Source organism: Camelus bactrianus, chromosome 6, assembly GCF_048773025.1.
Source record: "Camelus bactrianus isolate YW-2024 breed Bactrian camel chromosome 6, ASM4877302v1, whole genome shotgun sequence".
NCBI classification, from domain to species: domain Eukaryota; kingdom Metazoa; phylum Chordata; class Mammalia; order Artiodactyla; family Camelidae; genus Camelus; species Camelus bactrianus.
This window is the reverse complement of record NC_133544.1, coordinates 74,649,376-74,674,806: the sequence shown is the minus strand read 5'-3', so window position 1 is coordinate 74,674,806 and position 25,431 is coordinate 74,649,376. Positions and strand designations below refer to the sequence as shown.

At 50.2% G+C, this 25,431-nt stretch overlaps 1 protein-coding gene across 3 annotated transcripts in view; it reads left to right on the top strand.

Annotated features, from left to right (window-relative positions):
- Nucleotides 1-25,431, top strand: part of FRMD5 (FERM domain containing 5) — a 275,887-nt gene that overhangs the window by 228,704 nt on the left and 21,752 nt on the right. For all 3 annotated transcript variants that reach the window (XM_074366027.1, XM_074366028.1, XM_074366026.1), the window contains exons 3-8: nucleotides 3,332-3,374; nucleotides 3,607-3,685; nucleotides 11,520-11,617; nucleotides 13,736-13,859; nucleotides 16,703-16,790; nucleotides 25,101-25,189. In XM_074366027.1, coding sequence (XP_074222128.1) covers nucleotides 3,332-3,374; nucleotides 3,607-3,685; nucleotides 11,520-11,617; nucleotides 13,736-13,859; nucleotides 16,703-16,790; nucleotides 25,101-25,189 — 521 coding nt within the window. The remainder of the gene's footprint in view (nucleotides 1-3,331; nucleotides 3,375-3,606; nucleotides 3,686-11,519; nucleotides 11,618-13,735; nucleotides 13,860-16,702; nucleotides 16,791-25,100; nucleotides 25,190-25,431) is intronic.

The following is a 25,431-nucleotide window of genomic DNA, read 5'->3' as shown; positions in this document are numbered from 1 at the left end:
GGAGCCCCGGAGGGCACAGCCTCCCAGTAGTGCCCAGGCCACAGGTGTTACCCTCACCACGCCAGAGCAGTGATGGGGAGGATGTGAGCACTGGGTCAGACAGGTGGTGTTTTCTTCTCTGATGCTCTGAGCCACTGTCTCCAGGTCACATTTAGGAGTTTATGCTGAACACATGAGCTGAAGGAAAAGACTCGAAACCTGTATCTGTTTTCTGTGACAGGTCTTGGCCCCATGTGGCTGACATGTTTCATTCCTCCTGGCTGAGCAGAATTTTGAGGATCATGAGTGTCTGAAAAGTAGTGTCCAGGTCATCCCCTCACCTTATAAAGGCCCCACTGTCTTGACATTAATACTGTCCTTGACTCTGAACCAAAGGGTAAGACCTCAAAAGTGCCATCACACCAGGAGGCTGTGTGCCCTCACACACTCTGGGGGTCCATTCACTCTGTAATGATGGACTGTTTTACAAAGAGGTTTTTTGTTTGTTTTTGATCTGAGCTGTTTTCTCCTTAAGATGGAAGGCCAGTTACCCCAAGGTCTCTTCATCTCCCGGAGACAGTGGCGTGTGAAGAAAAAAGGCTAAATGTGTCCTGTTCATTGTTTTTTAGCTAGATCGGAATGTGCCTGAGGAGGGTAAGAGAGTATGTGGAGGTGATAAAGATTAAAAGTAGAAGGAGACAGAGAAATAAGGAAGTGGGGAAAAGGAGAAACCAACTTTCAGGGAGCGGCTCCCGTGTGCCGGCTCTGCACTGGGCACCAGCCTAGACCTCCCAGCCACGTACACAGTGAGCACCGAGGTGTGTCAGGCACGAAACTAAGAGCTTCCTGTACGTTCTTCAGTCCTTTCCACGAATGAGATGTGTGTCACAGTCATACTCTCCACTGCCCAGGGGAGTAAACAGACAGGTTACATGAGTGGCCCAAGGCAAGTGGCAAAGCCTGCCTCCTGCTCAGACCTGCTGACGCCAGAGCCTGTGTGGTGTCTGGGATTCCATGCGGAATTCGTACCCCGTAGCCTCTGAAGGTGTGTGACTCTGTGCCTTTATTGAGGGCTGAAGGAGAGCAGGGAGGCTCAAGAGGGTACTTGGGAGTTATGTGGGGAAGTGGACCCGTGAAGAATCGGCACCCTGGATCTACTGATCATGGTGTAGATGGAGGAGAGGAGCCAGGGAGCACCCTGCCCCCCCTGATGTGAGGCCCTAAAATAAACCTCCTCCCCTGAGCACCAGGGCGGCAGAACCCAGCGCTCACATCCTTCCCATCACTGCTTACTCTGTAGGGGTCTCCATGGGGCCTGGGAGTCCTCTGATCTCTCCTGGAGGAGCTGCCCTCACCCCCTCCCCTGTTCCTGCTTCAGGCCCGGGGCTCAGACCACCCTTGGCCTCTCCTTCCCAGCCTTTCAAGCCCCCAGAGTCTAAAGATTGGCTTGTTCACCCCAATACAGGAGGGAACTCCCCCTCTCTGAATCTTCTTTTTCCTCTTCTCCCAACCACTCCTCCCCAATCCAGTGTTACCAGTTTGCTAGTGATTCTGGGACCCAGATTTAGCCAGATGGCTGTAAAATGTAACTGGCCATCACTGTATTTTGGGGATCCTGTCAAGATTTTTCTCCCAGACCCTTTGAGTCTCTTGCACAAGCTTCCCACTGCCCTCCCACCTGCTCCGTGTCTCCTCCAGCCTCCCTTCTTTCTTATCCGCTCAGTCCAGGACAAACTCCTCTTCTCTCCCAGCTGCCCAAGGGGAATAGCCTTTTGTCATTCAGCTCCCTCTGCCTTCTTTGGATAATGGATCTGTCATTCCTCTTAGTTTCTGTCTTCCTTTGTCTATTTATTTTAATCTATCAACCCACTGCCTCAGGGCATTCTGTTTACTGAGTCCCAGACACTTGCACATTCTCCCCCACTGTCCCCAGTTCCGGTGCGTTCTGAACAGACAGGCCTCCTTCGCCCCCACAGGTTCAGCCCAGAACCCCAGTTGTTTCCATGCAATTTCATCTCTTGCCTTTGCATCCCTGTGAAGCCAAGCCGCGGTGGGCCGTGTAATGTGAGAAGGACCTCTTAACCACATTGAGTGGCTATAATGAGTTGCCAGCCTCCTGGGAACTCAGATCAGAGGAAGCAAGAGAGCAGAATGTCAGCCCAGATTATCCATGTGGAGCTGACGGAAGAGCTGGCTCTTCGTGGGTCCATTAACTGCGTGACCCATGGCCTAGCCCAGAAGGTGAGAGCTGGGCATCGAGGGAGGCCAGGATGCCGTCTGCGTGGCCTTGGCTGCTTTCCTGCCAGAGGGAGGACTCTGCCAAGATGAATGGAAGTAGCCAGGAAAGAGGGAGGTGTGGTCCTGGTTCCTTCATCCATTCTGCAGCTGCATATTGAACACTGAGCTGGGTACTGGTGATACAGTGGTAAACTAGACAGTTTTCTGCCCTCCCAGAGCTTATCACTAATGGTTTTAAGCTAATTCCAGATAATCAAACCCCAAATAACAGCAATTCTAGCTCTCTGCAAATTGTCAAGGTTCTTGATTAGCATAAAAGCAGCACACATCAGTAATACACTTTATAAAGCATCCATGTACGACTGGGAAACTGACATAGGACGGTCTCATTGCTTCCTTTCCCAAATGTGAGTACCATGGGGAAAAATGTGTTGCTACTATGTCCTGCCTCTGTGAAAATCCAGGGAAAACAGGATACTATTCCACACGTTGGTTGTGGTTAGTTGTCTTAAGAGACTTAGACTTTAAACATCCCTGGATGCCAAGGAATCCTGAGTACAGATTCCCTAACACGAGGGTTGGCAGTATGTTACTCAAAGAAAGATGAAATATACACCAGCCGTCCCTGTCTTGTCACCATTTACGAAATTCCACTTGTCAGTGCTTTCTAGAGCTGCTACCCTGAGCCTCTGCGTGTCCTTGTGTCCCCCAGGCCCCGCCGCCTAACACAGACACACACAGCCCCTTAGAAGGAGCACTTCTCTACTCAGCCAGGTGGGCTCTGTCCCCATCACACATACTTGCATTCACTCTACCTACTGGGAGGCCAGAAACCTGGCTTGGAACTTTGGCACTCTCCTTTAGAAGGCAGCATTGCCAGGGGAGCCCAGAAATGGCATCTGAAGCTGGAACTCTTCCCTCTTCACAGCTGGTTCCTGGGGAGCTTATTTCAGAAAATCGCATCCCTCTTTACTCTCCAAGCCTCCACAGCACAAGGTTTTGGACTGCGTACTCCCTGGGCTACAATCTGTCTAGTTATTTAAATTGGATAAAACAAGTTATATCTGACACTGCTTCTCATTAGGGTTTTCTTGTTCTGTGTTCTCTGTTTCAGCACTGGTTGGAGTTTACAAAGTCGGTGGTGAAGCAACTGAGATGTAAGTACTCTCTGTGAAAAGACGGAAGCCTCGCCCCTGGGGAGGGTGGGATGGAACCTCCCACATGTAGTGAGTTTTGGTCATTTTCCACCCTTCTGAGTGTAAGTTGTCCCTAAACGTTGGAGGATTTTCTTCTGATGGTTCAGGGGCCTGTACATCCCGGTGGGGAGGGGAGCCCAGTCATCTTCCTGGGGAGGGGGTCTTTCCTAATGGCATCTCTTTTTCTTCGCAGCCCAGCCTCCGTTCACCATGTGTTTCCGTGTGAAGTTTTACCCTGCAGACCCTGCTGCCTTGAAAGAAGAAATAACCAGGTAAGGCTAAGCATGCTTCCCTCAGCAACTCATACCTGCTGGAGAGGTAGGAAAGAGGGACTGTACCTCCTGGATCCTCTATTTTGGAAGCTCCTAACTCTGATAGGCAAGGAGTTCTCCTTAAATATAATCTTACCTCTGTGTTTCACTTCCATATGCTCTCTTTGCTCACTCTTTGCTTTTATTGCAGCAGAGTGAGTTTCTTTCCTTCAGAAAATGTGAATACTTCATCTCAAACCGGTCCTGTGCAAAGGGATCTGGGGTGATGAATTAATCAAGAGCATTTTTACTTTTACTGATGATGTGGTTGCCAGGGATATTTTTGGAGAGGGCTGTGTTGCTGCTTATTTTGGGAGCTGAAAGTTGGAATACACACTCCAGTAGCCTAAGGTACTGTGCTTGGGAAATGCCAAAGCAGGTCTGTGAAAAACAAGCTGGGACGCACTGAAGGTTTTCAGTCCAAGTGGGTGACCTCCAGTGTGTGGATGGATCAGGCCCAGGATAAACTCTTCATTGTGGGGATCGTGTTCCGTGGCGGGCAGACAGCTGCGTGGAGTGAATCCTGTCTCATCCCACACCACTTGAGGATGAGAAGGAACCTCTCTGCACACATCGTCCTGCAAGAGGGTCAATGAATGGAAGCCTCAAAGCTTCCCCAGGATTTTGTATATCTGAGCCAAATTCACTCTAAAAGCCTTGCCTCAGAGATTCAGGGGCTCTTTGAAATAGGGATCCTTAATTTTTATATTAGAAGGCTCTCATCTGACATTAGCAGAACCCTGATGCTACCTTGTAAAGGGTGGTGCCCTCGGGGAAGAGGTGATGCTCGGGAATCCTAGAGCCTAGGAGGAGCCAGCTGGGCCAGCTCCACCCTCTCCCTAAAACCTTCGAGACAGGTTTAGGCTGGGACGAGGACATCACTATCATGGAGACTGCTTGTCCTCTGAGAGCTGCTTCTAGATCCTGAACGGCTTGGGAAAATCCCAAAGAATGCGGAATTATACTCACTTCTGTTTTGAAGAGCATGCCATTAGCTTTCTGTCAGAGAAGAGGGGTAAACGTTTCCCTGAGGAGGAAATTGAGGAAACGGGGAGAGAAGAGGGCATGAAGCAGGAATGAGGCGTGCACAGGAAGCAGAGCGGGAAGGTAGGAAAAGGGCTTCTCCACGTGGCCTCGTGGAGGTTGAGGAGAGTCTCGTGAAGGATCAGGAAGGATCTGGTAGGCCGCCTCCCCCGGTGCTCGGGGCGGTGCACACCCACCCCCCCACGTGAAAGCACTGAGGACAGTAAAGACCTCAAGCTCTTTACCAGGCATGGAAGTGGCTGTGGCTCCCACTTTGCTCCCGAAAACCAAGTTCATCCATATCAAAGAGCAGTCCTGTAGCTTTAGGCAGGAGAGTGAGGGTGGAACCACTGTGTGTAACAACTTAAACAGAGAGGAGTGTTTCGCAAAGCCCGAGCCTGCCCTGCTCATGACTTCCAGAGTGTTTGCCACAGCTCCGAGCCCGCCCCTTCCTCCTTGCTCCCCACCCCATTGCTCCCCCCCCCGCCCTACCCCTCAAAAGAGGTGACAATGCCAGGGCAGACCCAGAAGCCCACGCTCTGTCCACACGGCAGGGCAGATTTAACACATCTTTGTTGAGAGCCTAGCACCTCACCTGACACCTCCCATCAGGATCACCTGGTGTCCACCTCGCTGGACCAACCCTGAGGATGAGAGGGATCGGTCTAACAACTCAGTGAGCTGCCAGTGAGAGCGCGACAGACACGTGGCTTTCTGATCTGACTGAAGGACAAAAATATTCAGTTATATTGGCCCTTAGGAGGAGCTCCTAATACAGTTTTCTAAAGCAAATGCCACTGCATCACAGTAACGTACAGACCCTCCTACCCAAGAAGCAGCATAGACCTGGGGGCTCAGCTAGTGCTTCTGTTACTTCTCGGCTATGTGGCCTCGGACATAAAATACTTAATTGCTCTGACCTTCAGATCCCTTATTTATAGAATGAGGATAGTAATAGTACTCATAGCATTGCTGGTAGGATGAACCACTACACAGTCTCGTGCTTCTCAGTACACCCCCCAGCGAGCCTGGTGCTGAGCAGACTCGCTGTCTGTTTGCTGCCATGTTGCTCACATGGTCCGTGGACCCCCAGGGCTCTGCATGGGGCACGAGTACAGTTAGCGCTGGCTTTTCTCCTATGTTTATGTGCTAGTCCCCACTCCTCTTCTGTCCTAGCTCAAGTCCCAACGCCAGCAGCTAACGTTTGAGGACTGAGAAAGCCATGGTCAGGCCTCTCTCTGAGTGACTGCCAAGCACTGATCTCCTGCCCCTTCCACACCCATCTGCGCCCACCATCCTTGACAGTTTTCCCCTTGCTCTGCACCTCACCAGCCTTCCTTCCCTCAAGTGCATTTCCCAAGTGTTGTCAGGTGTGTGAACCTCAGGGCGCCGCGGTCTAATGTGGCATCTCTGTGCCTCACCCTCCCTGCGGCGTTCTTTGGAGGCCTTGAACTTAGCTGCATCTCCCTCCTCATTCACATCTCTGCTGATCTGAAAAGACTGGGTACCTGCCCCAGCCTCACTCCACACCCGTAATTCATTCCTGGCTTAGAGCCCTCCACCCCACCTTCCTGCCAAACTAATTTAGCTGTCAGTGTTTTTTCCTAGCAGTATTGGTCCTAAATTTCCCCGCTGTCTCAGCTATTCCCACAAAGGCAGGCTGAGAGGAGGGTAGGAAGTAGAGAGTAAAGAACTGGGCTTCAATTTATCTCTTGGACTCTTCCCAGATGATAAATTTAGTTGCCAAATCCTGATTAATCTCTTTTGTCATTTTTTTAAAAGTAATAAATAGATTTTCTTGTCTGAGCTAGAGACAAGGCAGAGAAAATGGGGACTAGGCACCCGATTTAGCTTTTAACAAGGGCTGCAGGTGTTCGAACTCGTTGAAAGATCAAGTAATAGACGGAAACTGACTGCAAACGGGGCCCCACCTTCCAAGGAAGCAAACTGCCTGACACATGTTTGAGCAGGTGCTCAAAAAAATGTTAATAGACTTTTTAGGTCATTTATTTTAAAGAAATGTTAATAGAGTTTTCAGGTAATTTATTCCTTCAGTGAACATCACTTGAGCCGAGCTTAGGCTAAGATAGGTTGGCAGACTTTTTCTGTAAAGGGCCATATAGGAAGTATTTTAGGCTTCGTGGCCATATGGTCTCTGTCACAGCTACTCTGTTCCACCATTGTAACGTGAAAACAGACAATACATAAATGAAGGAGCATGGCTGTATTCCAACAAAATTTTATTTTCTCTCATTGGAAATTCTGGTGGCAGACCATAGGTTGCCAGTCCTGGGCAAAGGAATCAAAAAGACCTGGGTTCAAATCCTAGGTCCTTCTTTAACTACCTGTGGGACAAGGCAGGCCACAATCTCTCTAGTCATTCCGCTTCCTCATCTACGAGGCAGGGATAAAAAACAGTAGTCGCCTCATAGAGTTGCCGTGAGGACAAAATGAAAGAGTGTGCTTCCAACAGCACAGTGGGCAGCACACAACGTGCCCTCAGTAAATCGCTGCTGTAATTGTTTTGTCATTATTTTGTCTTCTGTCTCTCCCCACTGGAGTATAAGCTCCATAAGGGTAGGAACTCTGTTTTTTTCTCTGTGTATCCCCAGCACCTGTGGCAGTGCTTGGCACGTGTATGCTCAGAACTGGTTGGATGAGTGGGTGGGTGAGTGGATAGACGGGTGGATGGATGGGTAGGGGGATGGGTGGGTGGGAGAGAGGGTGTCTGGGTGAGCTAGATACAAGATGTATAGGCTCTCTAGAAGAATATTAAAAGTAAATAAAACATAATTTCTGACTCCAGTGAGCCTGCAGTCTGGCATGAGGGAGGAAGACATACTAAACATGATCATAGTTAGAAAGAAGGATGGGAGAAAATAGAGGAAGCCAGGGGCAAAGAATATAATGAAGGGAAGGCAGGGCCAAAGGATCTTCTGGAAGAAGCTCTTCAGGAGCCGCCAGTGCTTTCCAGTGTTCAGAACCTTTACCGTGGAACTATCTCTAGATTCATCCCCAGCCTCTGATATCAGAAAGCACAGCGCCCAAGCCAGAACCTTGGAGAGATGCACACGTTCTGGAAAAACTCACACCCAAGCCAGAACCTTGGAGAGATGCACACGTTCTGGAAAAACTCAACTTCTCCTCGGCTGAATTTTAGGCTGTCACACATTCTGCCTTTGGGTGGTCCTGATTCACTCCTCCATCAGTTTAGGACAACCTGGCATTTAAACAAAAATGGAGGCGAGGCAAAGCCTGTTTGAGGCCAGGGGATCGGCAGAGTTTCACCGAAAAAAAAGTATCGTAAGGAGCCAGCTTGTTGCCTTAAATCTGGTCTTAAGCTGATTTCTCTTTGTGTTCCAATGAGGACTTCTCCCTGAGGACAGAGTTCTCCTGACTCTGTGTAGGACCCTTCTTTTCCTCTCAGCTCACTGAACCACCATGGGGGTAGAAACAGCACCAGGCCCTGAGTCATGACTTCCTTGATACAGATCACTGTGTCACCTCAGATGAGACCCTCTGCCTCTCTGGACCTCTACTTCCTCAGCTGTCAGATGTGAGAATTAGGCTCTGTGACTCCTACTATGAGGGTCTGAGGTTGGGCACCCCACCCAGCCTGCTCACGACGAGCTAGCCATGCTGGGCGGCCCCAGCAGGCTGACCCCTTGCCTTACAACACAGGGGCCCTGGTGGCAGTGCCGCAGGTGACAAGATCGTCCTCCTGAGGCCCTTGTGTGGCAAGGAGAACGCACCAGGGTCTCATGGGGACAGGTCTAAGGATGCTGTGCGTCACGTGGGAGACATTTCCATGGCCAGCAACACTGAGTCACTGGTTACCTCCTTAGATGAACAAAACACAAAACTTGATGGAAGCTGCTGTGGCAGGAAAGGGAGGGGGGACCCCTAGTGCAGCTCTCTCCCTTGAGGCTGTCAGTTGATTCTTTCCTGAGCTCATGTCGTCTTGTCCTCTAAAGACTGGGCTTTGTTTCTTGAGGATGTTGACTCCCCCCACCCCATCCCCGCAGTTGCTGCTCTGTGGCCTGACCATGTTCTCACGTCTTAGCCTTGACCTCCCTGTGGCTGTCCTACCTTCAGAAGTCTGAAGACGCCCCGCACAGCAGTGGAAAGCCTTGTTTCCTTTCCAGCTCCCCTGAGGCACCTGTCATGCACCCGTCATGGTTCTGTGTGAGGAGGAACATGTCCCCCTTGGGGAACAAATCAGAAGCTCTAGAGGAGCCTTTTCAAAGCCAGGACCACCCATACAGACTCTGACGTGTTCCCAGGGGGGGTGCTCTCCTTACCACATTGAGAATCACTGCCCGGAGCCTTGTTGTCCCTTTGAAATATCTCCTTTACTCCAGTGTGTGCTGTCCCTGAGTTCTGGACACAGACAAGCAGGTGCGGGAGGCATGATGCGTGAACACAGGCCCAGGGAGTGATTGGTGAGTCAGGGGCAAAAGCTTTGGAGGTGGGAGCTGGAGCAGTGAGGGGCAGAGAAGCGCTCCCCCACCCTCTCTTCCATTTCACTGTGGGGAGCAGAGTGAAGACAAACTTGATTCTGGATTCATAGATCCACCTTAATTACTATTCACTCTGCATGATGTCTTTTTCCTTCAGTTTTCCTTGGCAAACGCTGGGGCTGAGTTGGGGTTGGGGGAGGGTGCTTGGGGTAAGGAGGGGAGTTCCTATTAACTTCCAGACTCCAGCGCTCACCTTCCCTTCAGCTTGAGGAGGGCAGTCCATCCTGACGTGGTTAGAAGGATACTTCCGAATTTTCTTTCGACGGTGCTTCATACACTTTAATCTATATACAGATCACCTGGGGATCTTGTTAAAATGATTCAGTAGCTCTCAGATGGGCCTAATTCTCCATTTCCAGCAAGCTCCCACGTGACGCTGATACCCTTTTATGTGGGCCACGCTCTGAGTAGCAAGGCCTCAGGAGAGAAGAAGGTTTGGCTGCTCCCTCATTTCTCTTTAACAACTTGAATCACCAGGCTTAAGGCTCTGAGAGTCACCAGCTGGTACCCCCATCACCCCAGAAGTCGCCTTGTCAGTGGTCCTCTCTCTTTTGAGCATTTTCACATGATCCCGTGGGCATGGAATCCTCTGTTTTATTCTTCAGCCTGAAGACAGAAGCAATGGAAACCTCTTAGTTGTCCAGAGAGAACCCAATTTCTTTTTGGTTCAGGCTGATGGAATTTAAGGGAGTTTTACTATATTCCCATTACTCCTGTGGGGATGCTGTAGCTATCCATGGCTGTTCAACAAAATGCCACAAAACTTAACTTACGATGACAAGTATGTATCGTCTGTCAGTGTCTGTGGGTCAGGAATTCAGGAGTGGCTTAGCTGGGTGGCTCTGGCTCAGGGTCTCTCCTGGGGTTGCAGCCAAAGGCTGGACCTGAGGATTTGCTTCCAAGATGGTGTACTCGCATGGCTGTTGGCAGAAAGCTTCAGTTCCTTGCTAGCTGCTGGCAAAAGGCCTTGGTTCCTCGCCACATCGACCTTTCTGCAGAGCTGCTTAAGTGTCCTCCAGCAGACTGAGTGACCCAAGAGGAAGAGAGAACAAGGAGGAAGCTGCAGCGACATTATGACCTCGTCACACTCAAACGGACAGAATTAAGCTCTACTTCCGGAAATGAGGCATATCGAGGAATTTGTGGCCATATTTTTAAACCACCAGATGCCTCCTGGCCAAGGAGCCTCTGTGACTCACTTAGGGGTTTCTACCCTCTGGTCTTTGCTCCTCTTGGGGCACCTGTGAAGTTATGAGCATCCAAGACCCCATTCCTTGTAAAGACATTTCAAATGGAAAGTTGGTAATTCCATTCCACGGCGACAGGGTGTCCCCACCTCCTTGTGAAACTATGAAGCAGTTACAGAGCAGAGAGGCTGGTGTAACACGGCAATGACGAGCCAGCCCTGGGAGCCTAACCGTCCTGAGGTGGAATCCTGGCTGTGTCGCCTACCAGTTGCCATAAACCCGTGAGAAAACCACGTCAGCCCCAGTTTCTTTATCTTAAAAAAGGGGGGGATAATAACAGTACCTATCTCCAAGCAGTATGTGAGAATTAGAGGAGACGGGCTTGAAAAGCATGTAACACCCAGCCTGGCAGGTAGTCACACGTCCTCTCCTAGTAGCTGTGGTTCCTGACAGCCGCCTTCCACCTGAGGGGGGAGCTGCCCGTAATCAAAGAAAGACTAGACACAAGTTTCCCTGTTTTTTCGCCGATGCCTCTTCCTACACCTTATTCAAATTCTAAGCAGCCTGGTTGACCTCAGCCAATAATGAGGGCCGTTCCACACGTTCCCTTGGCAAGACGAGGCAGCACTCTTCCCGGTGCCAGTTCCTTCCCCCGCCTCCCGCTCTTACCAGGCAGCGCCAGCCAGAGCCCGAGGCAGAGAGGGGCCCCATCAGCCCTTCTCTTGAGGTTTCCTTTTTGACCTGGGCTGGCTCCTTCCAAAGCCCCGCACTGGGCAAGGGTGGGGACAAATGCATTTAACCAGAAAGTGCTCTTTCTGCTTTGAGCTGCAGGTGGAAACCGACAGGTTGTTTTGAATTGAACCTCGCATCAGTTCAGGGCCAAAGTGCTTGAAAGAGTCGTCAGGGATATGGAAAATGTATTTGTTCCGTAATATGTTTTGAGATTCTTGTTTTAATGGAGTAAAAGTGTCCTGACAAAGATTTTGATAGGCTTATGTTACATATTTATGTCTTTAAAGCAATCAAATAAATCCTTTTATAGTTCATTCTCTGTTTTCTCTGCAGGTACTTAGTCTTCCTACAGATCAAAAGGGATCTCTACCACGGCCGCCTCCTCTGTAAAACATCAGATGCTGCCTTGTTAGCAGCCTATATCCTTCAAGGTAATGACTTTTGACAGGGTAAATTTGCTTTTCATGCTAAACCCTGATTACATTATTTCGGTTACCACAGATGACTACTTCTTGGATGGAAACAGTATCTAACGAAGTAGAATCTGAGTTAAAGGACTTTCTTTGCCTGGGCTGCCTGGACCCAGGAAGCTCTGACCACTGAACCTTAAATTGTACCGACCATCTTCCTGGCAGCCCCTGCACATCATTCAGACCGTGTTTGGGGGTTTTCCCTGCACCCTTGGTTGATAAAGTTACCGAGACTCTGGAGAGTGATCCAAATCAGTTTTTTCCTCTCCTTTCATACAAATCTCAAAGACCTGAAACATCTTGGAATTCTGGTACTTACTTCAGAGACCTTTCCGTTAAGAGTGCTCAAGGTTGAAAATGTTTGCAAGTAACAAACCCATTTTCTAACATGCAAATGAACTAGAGTTGGGTCTGTACCCAGCTGATAGCCAAACTGGCTTTTTTTGTGTGAAACAGTGGGAAAGGTATGCACTTTTCTTACAGGATCCCTCCTCCTCTCATGAAATGCAGGGGACCTCTAGATGCCACTTCCTAGACTTCTCTTAGTCCTTGGCCTGAAACTGTCACTGGATTATTTTGGACCATAGCACGAAAATCATGAAGTTTCTATCAAAGGATCTGAACTCTTAATCAGAAATCTGTGAGCTCCAGGAAGCTACTTTGTGAACAGAACCTGAAAAATGCTTGCCAATAAGAAACTAAGAAAGTTCTTCTGGCAAGAGAATTATTACAGCTGCATTAAGAATGTAAAAGTCAACCCACCACAACTTTGACTTCTGAGACTCCTGTTTTAACAAATCACTTAAGCAGGAAGTCTAGAAGGTGCTTGCCAACTCTAAGGTACCCAAATTTACCCCTTTCATTTTTAAAGGAAAACCTGGTTCCACCTCAGTGAAATTTTAAACTCTAGTCTTTCCTTCAGTTTTACCTTGACATCCATATTGAAATTTTTTTTTTAATTTAAAGAAGTCATTGATGCCCAACATTCATGTTTCCCACTTGGAGCTTATTAATAAAATTATAATAAATGACCTCATGGTCGAAGTCACTCCAGACTTTAAGCCCAGGGAAGCCCTTAGTCTCTTGCTTGAGTAACAGAAATTCCTGAGTGATTTGGAAGGCACAGTGAGGAGACTGAGGCCACAGAACAATATTCAGTTGTGTTTTTTACTCCCCCCATCAAGACTTCTCTGCCCTGGTTGTGGTTCTCACTAGGGAAGGAGAAAAGACAACCACAGAGCAGCTGAGCTTCTTAATGTACTTCCTCCCAGCATGGCTGTGATGTTCCCTGTGGGATGCTGCCAGTGGAGAAGGCTGGGTCCCGGCTGGGGAACATCTCGTTGAGAGGACCATGGGAGCTCAGCTGCTCTGGGAATGGACTCTGTGAATTTGCAGAAGTAGAGAGCCCCACCTCCGCAGGGAACTGAGAAGTCAGTGCTGGGACCTGGGGTTCCGATCTCAGGGGCACGCTCTGGTTAGATCCAGTCTTCCCATGCTGCAGTCCTCTCCAAGGAGCCTGGGACCCAGTCAGCTGTCAGTGAAAAGTTATTCAAATGTAGTCACTTGATTTGATTTGATTTGGACTGAGTCGAGTTCTGAGTTTGGGTGGTGGCTCATTCATCATTTTGCTGTGTCCCTGCTAAAATCCTCAAAATGAGAGTTAGACTTCTGACCTGGCTCAGGCCCAAGAGGGTCTGTCTTCCCGATCGAGCTCACGGTTTCCTGTGCTGGCCGCAGAGACTGTGGCTCCCAGGCCCTCTGCTCGTGGCTGAATGTATGAGGACCGTGTTGCTGGCTTCTGCTCTTTCATTGCAGATTTACGTGTGGTGACCTCAGAATGCAGGGTCAGCTCTACGGTCTCTGCTTAGACTTGATGTCAGCCCAGTTGGGGTGCACACCTGGGAACACAAAGGTGGACGTGTTCCTGAGGGACATGCCCTCTGCGGACCCACAGCCACGCTCAAGGGCCACCGTTCTTCGTGCCAGCTTCGGCTCCCGCTCTGTGTGGTCATCTCTGGTTGCTTTGCTGGTGGTGATTACTTAACTCCACAACTGTTTTTCTCTCCTTTCTTTTGCAAGCGGAGATTGGGGATTATGACCCAGGAAAACACCCTGAAGGCTACAGCTCCAAGTTCCAGTTTTTCCCTAAACATTCAGAGAAGCTGGAAAGGAAGATTGCTGAGATTCATAAGACAGAACTCAGGTACGTGATGCCCCGTCCAGGCCCAGGCCTGAGCACACAGCCTCTGCTCCTGCAGACCCAGCCTTCCTGATGCTGGGATGTTATACTTTCAGTGACCCACGGACCACACAGCCCCGAGCCTTGAGGGCTCGCTCTCCAAGAAGGGTGATGTAGGCTGAGGCTTAAAGGCAAAAGAAATGTTATATTTATTATAAGGAAAACAGAGGGATTGGCCTTTGAAAGATATTTGCTTCACTAAGATAAATGAAGAAACAGAGGGGAGAAGCATGAACTGGGGAAAAGAAAAGGAAACATTTAAAAAAAAAAAACAGCAGAAAAAGGAAAAGAGAGGAAAGGAGGGGTCAAGTGGGATATGGAAAAGGAGCAAGACTGTCCTTGGTCTGTGATAGTAACAAGTGGCTTCTGGGGCGGGCAGGGGACAGTGCAGGGCTGGCCTGATCCCTGGATGCTGTGGGTGCCCCGAGAGCACCTGGTTCAGAGGTTGTGTCTTCAGCACTGCCCCCTCAAGCCCACACCCCTGCACAGGGGGAGGAGGGGAGAAGCAGCTGGAAGCAGGGGGGTGTCCTCCTCAGATTCAACTAGTTTGCCCAGAATATTCCAAATTCCATAAAATAGCATTAATGCATCCTTTCACCCTTATTAATTCAGTTTTCTACAAAGATTGATTTTATTTATTTGGGGGAGGGTAATTTGATTTTCTTTCTTTCTTTTTTTTTTTAGTGGAGGTACTGGGGATTGAACCCAGGACCTCATGTACACTAAGCACACACTCTACCACTGAACTATACCTTCCTCCCCCAAAGATTTATTCTGAAAACAACAGCTGGGTGTTTGGGCTCCACTTTGTGGGGTATGCTGGAGCACAGATACCCCAAACTGATAAACTATAAAGAAAAAATGTATATACAATACAGGGTTGTAAAATAAAACCTGCCATCATATCACATTACAATTTTTTAAAAGATCTTTAAAAATGGGTAACTACCTTTCTGGGGAAGGACAATGTCCAAGGGGAGGGGAAAAGATATTTCTAATAATATTTATCTTAAACTAGTTCCTTTCCTGATGCCCCCAAAAAGCAAAAAATCTTCACCTTCACTCAAAGATTTTACCCACAAATATTTCCCCAAAGCCTCCTTAGCCTTTGTAAACAGACCTCCTGCCCACTGTGTGTGGCTGGACTCCACCCAGAGGAATGGAGACACCTGTCAGAGGTGGAATCCTAGCCGCCTCCCGGCCCTCTCCCAGTGCAGGTGCGCCCTTCTGGTGCTGCCCAGGCTCCTCCCGTCAGGGTTAGGGAAGAGCGGCCCCTTGTGGTAAAGGTCGGAACACACACAGACTGTGTGAGGGTTCACGTTCACAGGAGGGATCTGCTGGAGATGTGCTGGAGCTACCTGGGGGCGCTGCCAGGGAGGGTTAGGAGATGTCAGAGCAGTGGGGACAGTCTTCCAGAAACCTGATAGAAGTCAGGGGATCCCCCAGGAAATGATGCCCAATTTGAGAGCCCCAGACGTTTGGGCCGACCCCAGGGGTAAATGGAGCCCACAGAGCCCTCCAGCCTCCAGACATGGAATAAGGAAGCTCCCTGGAAGGGGTAGCAGTGCTCAGCTGCCTCTGGCACCCGGTCCTTTACCTGCACCAGCATCTTCCATGTCTCAGGTGCAGTGGTGGATATAGAAGTCTGCAGCCAACAAAATGCCTCCTTCCACAGGTACTACTTACACAGGCTCAGCCTTGTCTCCATCATGTAAAAATGTTTCTGTGTTTCCTTTCTCCAACTCCCACATGAGTTCCTTGAGGGACTATATATTTTGGTTTATTTCACAGCAAGCAGCACAGAGCCTACTTGAGGTGCTGATTGATTGCTGCCTCTCCAGAAAGACACTAGAGGGTATCTGGCCTGCTCCTCCCTCGGGCTGGCTTGTCTTCTTGCCCTGCCATATTACTTGAGACAAGTGATGAACTTAGAAAAGTTCAGTCCTGCACACCAGCCATCAGAGTTGTTGACCTCAAACTGCCCGCCCCTCCTCACACTGAAACTCACACCGACCCAGCCCCACATCTGGGGAAGGATGTCAGCTTCCCAGGACCCTGGGAGGGCCCGTGGTGCTCCTGCACTGGTTCTGGGCAGAGCTCATCCACGCGCCTGCTAAAGAGGCAGCCAGGAGGGGGATGATGCCAAAGGCCCCTTCTTCACATGGCTTGGTGCCAGCGCCAGTTTCTTCCATTTTCTGCTCATTTTCTTTTCATAGTCATCATCCTGTGGACAGAGCTATTGTGGAGTCTGGAGGAGCTCAGCACTACTGTGTCCTGTGTTCCCTTTTTGTAAAGGAAGCAGGTTAGGTGGTACCAACAAGATATCCAGGCCCCTTCTTCGTATTTCGGTCTAGATCAGATGGCCCGCAGCCAGCCTACAGAAGTCTTTTTTCTGCCCCCATAGTATTTAAAACTGTGAAATGCCACATAAAAATTGGTACCTCTGAATTCTCTTTAAAAACACACCTAGCAATGCTGAGCCCTGCGTTCCAAGACTCCACAGTCTTGGAGCTGAGACACAGCTGCCCTCAGTAGATGGGGTGGCACTCCCAGTTTGCCATAGTCCCCACCACTGCATATTGTCCTACACTCAGCCCGTGTCATTCATTCTGGAGGCTGCCTTACTTTGAAGACATCTGAGTTTTTGACCCTAGACAAGAGCCTCTGAAGTTGGTCCTAGAACAGAGCAGGGAGCACACTCTATGGAGAAATAGGAGTGTGAGACACTCTGTGCACTTAATAGACTTTCTACAGGGGAACATATGGAAACAGGAAACCCTGAAACCATCTCATTTTCTTTATTCCAGTGGTCAAACACCAGCAACATCAGAGCTGAATTTTTTAAGAAAAGCACAGACGTTGGAGACATATGGAGTAGACCCTCACCCGTGTAAGGTGAGACCCCCTGGCCGGAGACTGGGCTGACTTTGCCTCCTCTAGAGGGTGACAGGCAGGGAAGGGCCACATGCCTGTGCCGTCTGCCCCTTCAGTATCTGGATGATTGGCTTCTTTAGTGACAGATGCCAGAGATGTCTCATTGTGAAAACTCACGCTGCTTAATCGTGTGGTGTCACATCAGTGTCGGAGGGTCCGAGGCAGAGTCAATCTAAATAACAAATCTGGAACTGAGGCCCCACATTGGCAGCAGTGGGTAATTCGGTGGAAATGCAGAGAGGAGGAATGTGGAAGGCCCCCCGCAGGGAATGATCAGAGGCAGCTCAGCGGACTGCCCACTCTTCCCTGACCTGTAATCTAGTTTCTTTCCAAGAGTGAGTTTTATTGACTGCAGCAGCATAAGTCACTGCGCGGGACTGCAGTGGAGTCGTGTTTAATTCCATTATGCGCCGGTGAGGGCGAGACGTGAGGGCGAGACGGGAACCAGCTGGGAAGGCTCTGCCCGGAGAAAAACCTCTGTAATTACTCACATGTGTCTGGCATTTCGGAGATGAGTTCAGGCAGCCACAGGCCCTGTGGAGAGTGCCTCTCCCTGTCTCTCTGCGGCCAGACCCCTGAATTGCATCCCCTCATCCTTGTTGCTTTGACATTTCTGGTCTCTGCCTCAGTTTCTCCAAATCTTTGCCTCTCTCTTTCCACTACTGGGGGGCCCCAGGGCCACTGGTAAAACTGATTCTCAAACCTTGACCTTTTCTTCCTAATAGATGAGAGGGAACCGTAAGTTTCCAACACAAATGAAAATAGAATAGAAACCAAGGAACCCAGTGGTGTCAGGGCACAGTTGCGTTTCCCTTGGCCCGTTGGTGAGGAGATGGTGATTTGTTCTTGCATAGGATTTCATGCTAAAACTCCAAATATGAACTTAAAGAATATTCTGGCACTCGGAAACCTGGTCCCTTTCCCCACCTGCACAGTTCCCCATTCAGCAGCACAGCCTACGGACAGATGACCCTGTGTTCTTGGGGGCCAGGAGTGCCAGAAAACACATTCATGCCAGTTTATACCCAAAAAAATTGACACATGGATATTTACAAAGGCATTAACAAAGCTTCCTGAATAATGCCTTCTGCACAACCGATGTAGTTTAACTTCCAAAAATTGCTCAGGTGCTCTCAGCAGGGGGGCTGCACAGGACTGAGGAGAGCTTGGGAGTCAGCTGGCCTTGGCTCCAGGGCTGGTCTCCACCTCACTGGGGCCTTCGGAGGCTTCTCTGAGCCTCACTTTCCTCATCCGTGTGAGAGTCCTCGGTCGGGACTCAGTACGTGTGCCCCCTGAGCTGCTGAGTCACCTCAGGACCTTCAGAGACACAGTTGCCTACAGATGGACGTGGGCATCAGAAGGGGCCAGGTCACCTCTGCATTTGACTCCACATCCGTCCGGTCCTCCTGAGGCCACACGGAACGCCCACTTCAGAGATGCGTCCCTGGGCAGGACTGTCACCTGGCGGCACATGGAGGTGGGCTGACAGTGAACCTGAGTGCGACACCTGAGTGGAGGGGGCTGGGGATTCTCTACAGTTGTCTTTGGGGTCTGGAAGCTACCATGGCAGCCAGCCTGGTGTCCAGCGCAAGTCTGCGTGCCCCCTAGGACTGTGGGGCTCCTGGCTCAGCCCTGTCTTTGATGAGTCTGTCCGTCACCAGACACAGAGGCTGAAGAGGCTGTGGGAAGGAAGCAGCACTCCTACCAGGCACTGCCTGCGGCCCAGCCCCGTGTGTCGTAACTTCATCTCCACGGCATCGGGCTCCTAGGAGGAAGGAGGGAAGAGAGTTTGTGGCACACCTTCCCTGGCAGGCCCACTGGAATCCCTTCACATTATTTTCTCATTTAATCCTCATGCCAGCACCAGGAGGCGGATATTATGCTTCCTGATTTGTAGACAAGAAGATGAAAGTTCCAGGAGGCACAGCCTACAAGGCCCTGAGTGGTAGAGCAAGAATGTGAACTAAGGTCACATCTATTGTGTATCTGTAAGGAGCAGAAGCCCTCAGGGGACAGGCTCTGGGGAGAAGGTGGAGCAGTCGTCTCACTTCCCTGTTCCTGGCCCGGACCTCTTGCTGCAGACCCCACGCGTGACCCCACGGCTCATCTCTCTGGGCTCTGGCTCAGGATTCCCTCCCCTCCTGAGCAGGAGGACAGTGTGGGAGCCTTCACTCTTGTCATTAAGTAGAGTCGCTTTGGTGACAGGCTACCAAGCACACGTCTTAATGCTGCCACAAGGAGAGCTGAAATAAGCTGGCATGCTCCGTGTAATAAATACCGATGATTTCTATTAACAGAGAGGCAATTACTGGGCCCTGGGAATCTGGGGCACGCAGCCCTAGGGAGGACAGAAGAAGAGGAATCGTTTTGATAATTAAATGAGAGCAGGACAGCTCCTCGCCTGGGCTCTGTGCTCCTGGACTGATTAAGAAGCTGCTGTTCTTTCCGTCCACACTGATGGTTTCTTTCTGCCCAGAGTGTCCTTGTCTGGCCCCGGGACTAGGAAGAGGCCACCTGTCCTGCCACCTCAGGGTGGGACAGCCTGAGAGCTCCAATGGCCAGCTGTCTTACACTGATACCCAGACTCTAAACTTGCACAAGCTGTCCTGAGCTGTCCGCCTCTCCCTTCACCCCCCGCTCCCGGCAAGAGCCCCCAGAAGACGAAGCCTACGGCTGCTGGAGAAGGATGGAGCAAACCACTGGCAGCTCAGTGTTGCACCTGCTCCCCAGCCCTGACACCTCTCCAACCTCCAAGATGGAGCCACCATCTTGTTCCTCCCAGGGGACCTGGGACTGGTGGTTTGCCCCGAGTCTCCTGCAGACCCAGACTATGGCCTCCTGCCCTGTCGAGGTTTCTGCAGTGGTCAGAGCCATCACGTGAACCCAGCCCTGTCATGAGTCATGCAGGTGCCCCTTACTGAGGGCCCTCACCCGCCAAGCACTTGCATGCACTATCTCATTTAATCTTCACAACAACACTACCAAGAAGGTAGTCTTGTCTTCTTAAGATCAAAACACTGAGCCTCTGAGGGATTAACTAACATGTGCAGAGTTACTGGTAAGGACAGTACTGGGACTCGAGCCTGGAGTTGTCTGCGTCCCAGTGCTGTGCCCTTTCAGTTATCAGTCAGGGTCTTCCTTCTGCAGAGATGGCATGCAATTATTTGTTTGTTTGTTTGTTTGTTTATTGGACAGTAATTAGGTTTGTTTGTTTTATTAAGTGGAGGTACTGGGGATTGAACCCAGACCTTGTGCATGCTAAGCACGCACCCTACCACTGAGCTATACCCTCCCCCAGAGCTGGCATTTATTTAGGAACCAAGCGGGACACCGCCAGTTCTGACAGAGGACAGAAGACCTACAAGACTCCTGAAATTGTTTTATTAAAATGTCATGTAAATTCACCAAGTGGCTTTATGTCTGTTACGTACATACCAGGAAAAAACTGATTTCAGCAGGATCTGGGTTAGATCAACCACGCCAATCTCATTCCCCTGCCTTTAAAATAGGATCGTTAATTTCGTCATCCAGCTACCTAGGTTTCCCTCTAAATAAGCCCCCTCCCCATCTTGACAAGTTGCCCCTGACTCATCCTCATCCTCAGGTGGGCCCCTCTTGGCTGCACTGTGAGGAGAGTGTTAGGTTTACTGCCGAAATGAAGAACTTGACTGAAGCCGCTCAACTGGCAAGTTTCTGCCAAGAGTTCCATTTGTGAGCTGCTGTGGGTTGACGCAGGCCATTGACAGGATGCCTGCCTCCTCCTTTCTACTCCAGTTTCTCGTGGCCACATTTAAGTACATTGAAATAGGGTGGTTTCATGGTTGACTGAATGTATAGGTTCCCAGCTACAAGCTCTTTCAGGAATGGGAATACGTGTCCGGAAGAGCATGTGGCATCCTCTTCCCTGCGGCTATTTAAGAATAACAGAGGCTTCATCCATCCAGATGGAATTAGTTTAATTTCGTGCCCCGGAGAGGGGACTGGATGACCCTGAAAGGCACAGCAACCAAGAGTGCCGTGGTTCTGACTCAGTCACGCCCAGGAGGTCCTGCAGGGGCAGCAAGCAGAAGCCTGCTTCACTGTGTCTGGAGGTGGATCTGGGCAAAGGTGGCCAGATGCCCTCCCACTGCCAAGAACCCATCAGTATTGTGATTTCCAAAAATCTGTTTCTGGGCAGAGTAATCGTTGTAGGGTGGACATTTGATGATGATGTACTGATGCAGGTCAGATTTGACAGTAAGTCTCATATGAACAGGTGAGTGACTCAGTGCAAACCCATCCCCTCCCCAAGAGAAACACCGTTGGCCTGGTCCTGCCAGTGAGTCGCTTAGGCTATCTCCCTAAAATCGGATGGAGGTAGTATTTCTTGAAGTATGTATTATTGTTCTCACCTCACAGATGAGGAAACTTAGGTTCAGAGAAGTAAGTAAGTTACCGACATAAATAAGAAGCAGAGCTGGGTCTTAAACCAAGGCTTTTTCCACAAGGATGAAAAGCCGAAAACAGATTTTTCCGATCGCAACTGTAGAAGTGAACTAAATCCCTTTGACTGTTATCTGATGTGAGTGGGGCTGGCGATATCCGCTGTGTGACTGTCGAGACCTGAGTTTATTCCACCTCCCAGATCCATTAACTGCTCAGTCCTGCAGGTGCAGCTTACACCGGGATGGGAAGGGAAGGGAAGGGGGAGGCAAGACAGACTCGAGCTTGAGAAGGCAGAAGATCTGAGGAGCCGGTTACTGCTGTCTGTGTCCCTCCTCTCCTCGTCCTCATTTCCTTCTCTTTCCATCACATAACTTGTCCTTTCACATGCAAGTCCCCAGGGCAGGCTCACAATGAGAGAATGTCTTGTTAGATGAGAGGAACTGAGAAACTTCCAGAGAAAATGTCAATGTGGCGGCCTGTTTGTGTTTTCATGCTGGTCCAGATGTGAGGTTTCTTGCTGTAATCCCAGTTGCACTCCTCATGTGCCCGAGACAAGGAGCAGACATCCCAGCTGCCCTCCGCGCCTGTGGACACCTTCGTCTACAATGTTGCATTGGAAGCAGTTTGCAGAATTGCTCTCTTCAAATGAGAGGATGGACCGGGATTCCACAAGGTGCTATTATCACTTGTTGGAATAATGTGGCGTCCGATCGGAGATTTTTTCCAGTTTGCTCCCTTTTCCAAATCAGCCAGTCTTGTCAGGAGGGGCTGTTCCCCTCTAACTCTGACCCCTTCCTCCACTCAGAGACCAGCCCTGAGGTGTCTGCACGGTGCAGATGGCCAGTGCCAGCCCCGGAACCTGGCCAGCACCGCCAGCTCGTGGGAGGACCTTCCCTTCCCTCTGCTCTGGCCAGGGAGGCCTGTCACTGCCAGGACTCTCAGAGATGTCTGGCTCCTTCCCCTTCTGCCCGCTTCCTTTTCCCCCCCTTGAGTCCCAGATATATCACCCAAATCCCCCTTCTCCATGGTCCCCCCTTCTCCATGGTCCCTATCAGTGAGTGATTTCTCCCTTCCTACCCAACTTCCCACACCCCCATTTCCAAAGTAGCAAACTTGAAATCCATCAACATCAGGAAAAATAGTAATATGTTAGGCTTTTAAAACAAAAAAAAGATTTTGTATTGAGTTCAATACACTCAGCTAATTCATAGCAGATGTAATAATATTAACAACAACACGAACGCTAGTGTGTATTGGGTGCCTACTGCACACAACCTAAGAGGCAGATAATATTATCAACCCTGATTTCACAGCGAGGAGTCTGAAACGCAGGGCAGTGGAGGCACCCGGCCGAGGTCACACGGGCAGTGAGTGCTGAGCCGGGATCTGGGCCCGAGGGGGCTGACCTGGAGCCCGTGGTCACGGTGCAAGTGCTCTTCTGCCTTTGCCTGCCCCACCCTCCCGCCACTTCCTGTCCCTGCCCCACCTGTCATTTCAGCCCTTCCACAGTTCTCTGCAGGCCCGACCCTTCGCTTCCACCATCCACTATTCTTCCTCCTGGGCCCTTCCTCTCTCTCAGAGGGCGCCGGCGGACGCCTCCCCATCTCTGCCGCACTGCTGCCCTCCCCTCCCGTTTTGCTCACGTGTGTACTTCCCCCACCATAGCCACACTGGTCCCTCATCACCTTTCACGTTCCCCTGATAAACAGTTCCCGCGGGCCTGCTCTGTGAGCACAAGTAAGGTAAGGTCTCTGCCCTCGAGTCTCTGCCCAAACCTCCAGTTCTGGGACTTCCTTGGGTCCTGCCTGCACTGTGGGGAGAGGGCCTCCAGGTGCCCGCTCCCCACCCCTGCGAGCAGAACTGTCCCTCCTCACCGCTGCCCCCAGAGGCCAGCCGCCCTGACCCGGATCTCTGCCAGCCTGCCCGGTTCGTGCTGCACCGCCCTCCCCGCCCCCGCAGGGACCATGTTTGTGCGCAGTGCAGGCACTCAGCTATTAACACCCACCACCCAGCACTGCTGACAGGCAGGAGAAAACCCAGCCCTGTCCGTGGCTTCACGGTATCTCCGTTGGGGTTATTTTTAAATAGCTTTTGGCTGTGCCCATGGGTTGAATGACACTGTGCAGCCAAGTGTTGGGGTCACAACAGACCCTGAGGAAAGGACAATAATAATAACTATGCATTAATTCGAATGTTTGCAAAACATATATTTCGTTTATTTCCTGGGCCCAGATGCTCACCCCTGTAGTTCTAACTCTAAGAGACAGTTTTCAGGCAAAACTGCATTTTCCCTTGAGGCAAGGCTCCTGAGGCCCTGTAGAGATCCCACTGTTCTTAGGCTGAAGACCTGTGCCAGGGAGGCAAACCCTGAAGGTGGGGGAGACTCAGAACGGCCGACAGCCTCAGCCCCCACTGTACACCAGGGGCCTGACCTGAGCCCCGGCACCGTCGAGCTGCGGCCCAGACAGCCGTCCTGCCCGCACACCTGACCAGCACCCTGAACACACCCACACCCCGGCAGGGCGGACTCCCGCCTCTGGCCGCTACCACTTAGGAAGCCACTCTGAGCGCACGTGGCCCCGCAGCCGACTTCCGGGCCCCTCCCAGCCTAGAAAGGGCCGGGCCCTGTGGAGCTCATTTCCCCATAAGGGACCCGTGACTGCAGCGTCTCCAGCACCTTCTCCCCTCTTTGCTCAGCAGAACCTGAACCTGGTGTTTGCAAACTGATGGTGACAGGTGACCAGGAGGCCTTTTTGCAGGTTCAGGCACCCCTGGGCTGCTGACAGCTGTGCTACTTGGCCTGTTGCTCCTTATATTTTCTTCAGCTAAACCTTCCTGAGGGAGCCCAGTGTGTGAGGCCATCACGATAATGACAACTGCTATTCTCTCTCTCTCTCTGTCTTTCTCACAGCTTTCTTGAGATATAATTCACACGTCAAAAAATCTGTCCTTTTTAAAGTGTGCAATTTGATGATTTTTAGTGCATTAACAGAGTTGTGAAACCATCACCATCTAATTTTAGAACATTTTCATCACCCCCCAAAAGAAGCCCTGTACCTATCAGCTATCACCCCATCTCTCCTTCCCCACAGCAACCCGTAATATACTTAAAAAATATTTTTAATTGAAGTACAGTCAGTTACAAAGTGTCAATTTCGGTGTACAGCATATCGTAATATCCTTTTTGTCTCTATGAATTTTCCTGTTCTGTCCATCTTGTGTAAATGGAAGCCTACAACATGTGATCTTTTGTGTCTGGCTTTCACTTGGCATAATGTTTCCCAGGTTCATCCGTATCAGCACTCCACTCCTGCTGAATAATATTCCATTGTACGGATGTGCCACATTTAGTTTATTCATTTATTAGCTGACGGACGTTTGTATTGTTTCTACTTTTTGGCTGGTATGAATAATCCTGCTGTGAACATTCATGCACAAGTTTCTGTGTGAATACACATCTTCAGTTCCCTTGGGTACTACCTAGGCGTGGAATTGCTGGGTCATATGGTAACGCTATGTTTAACCATTTGAAGAACTTCCCAACTGCTTTCCAAAGCAACTGCACCATTTTACAGTCCCACCAGCAATGTGTGAGGGCTTGCCATTCTCTTTGGATGTTCATGACAGCCTTCTAAGATTGTGGTATCTTTTAATCTACAACTAAGAGTTAAGGGCACTAAGACTCAGGAAGGGTAAGTAACCTGCCTGTTACTTCCAAATGCCAAGCTCTTCCCTCTGTGACCCACTGCCAAGTGTTAACCCTGCATCACCAGTGAACAACTGTGTTTCTCACCCTTTTACCTCTATGCCTGCATCACCCTGATAAGAAGTCTTTCTGTGTTGCAGGACGTGTCAGGAAATGCTGCATTTCTGGCCTTCACTCCTTTTGGGTTTGTTGTTCTGCAAGGGAACAAGAGGGTCCACTTCATTAAATGGTGAGTATCTTCATTTCCAAAACGGGCTTTTTCTACTTCACCACCTGGGGAGGGCTGTGGTTCCCATGTCCTTTGTCTGTGATTGGGCGAGTGCTGGTTCTGAGCCCTCTCCAAAGCCTTGCATCCGTAATGGTGACCGATGAAGGTAGTGGTCTCTTCTAGGATCCTGTTCTTCCAAAGAAAGGGGTGTTCCTGAGAGCCAGCAGCCTCTCCAGAGAAAGGGTATGGAAAGTTGATTTCTG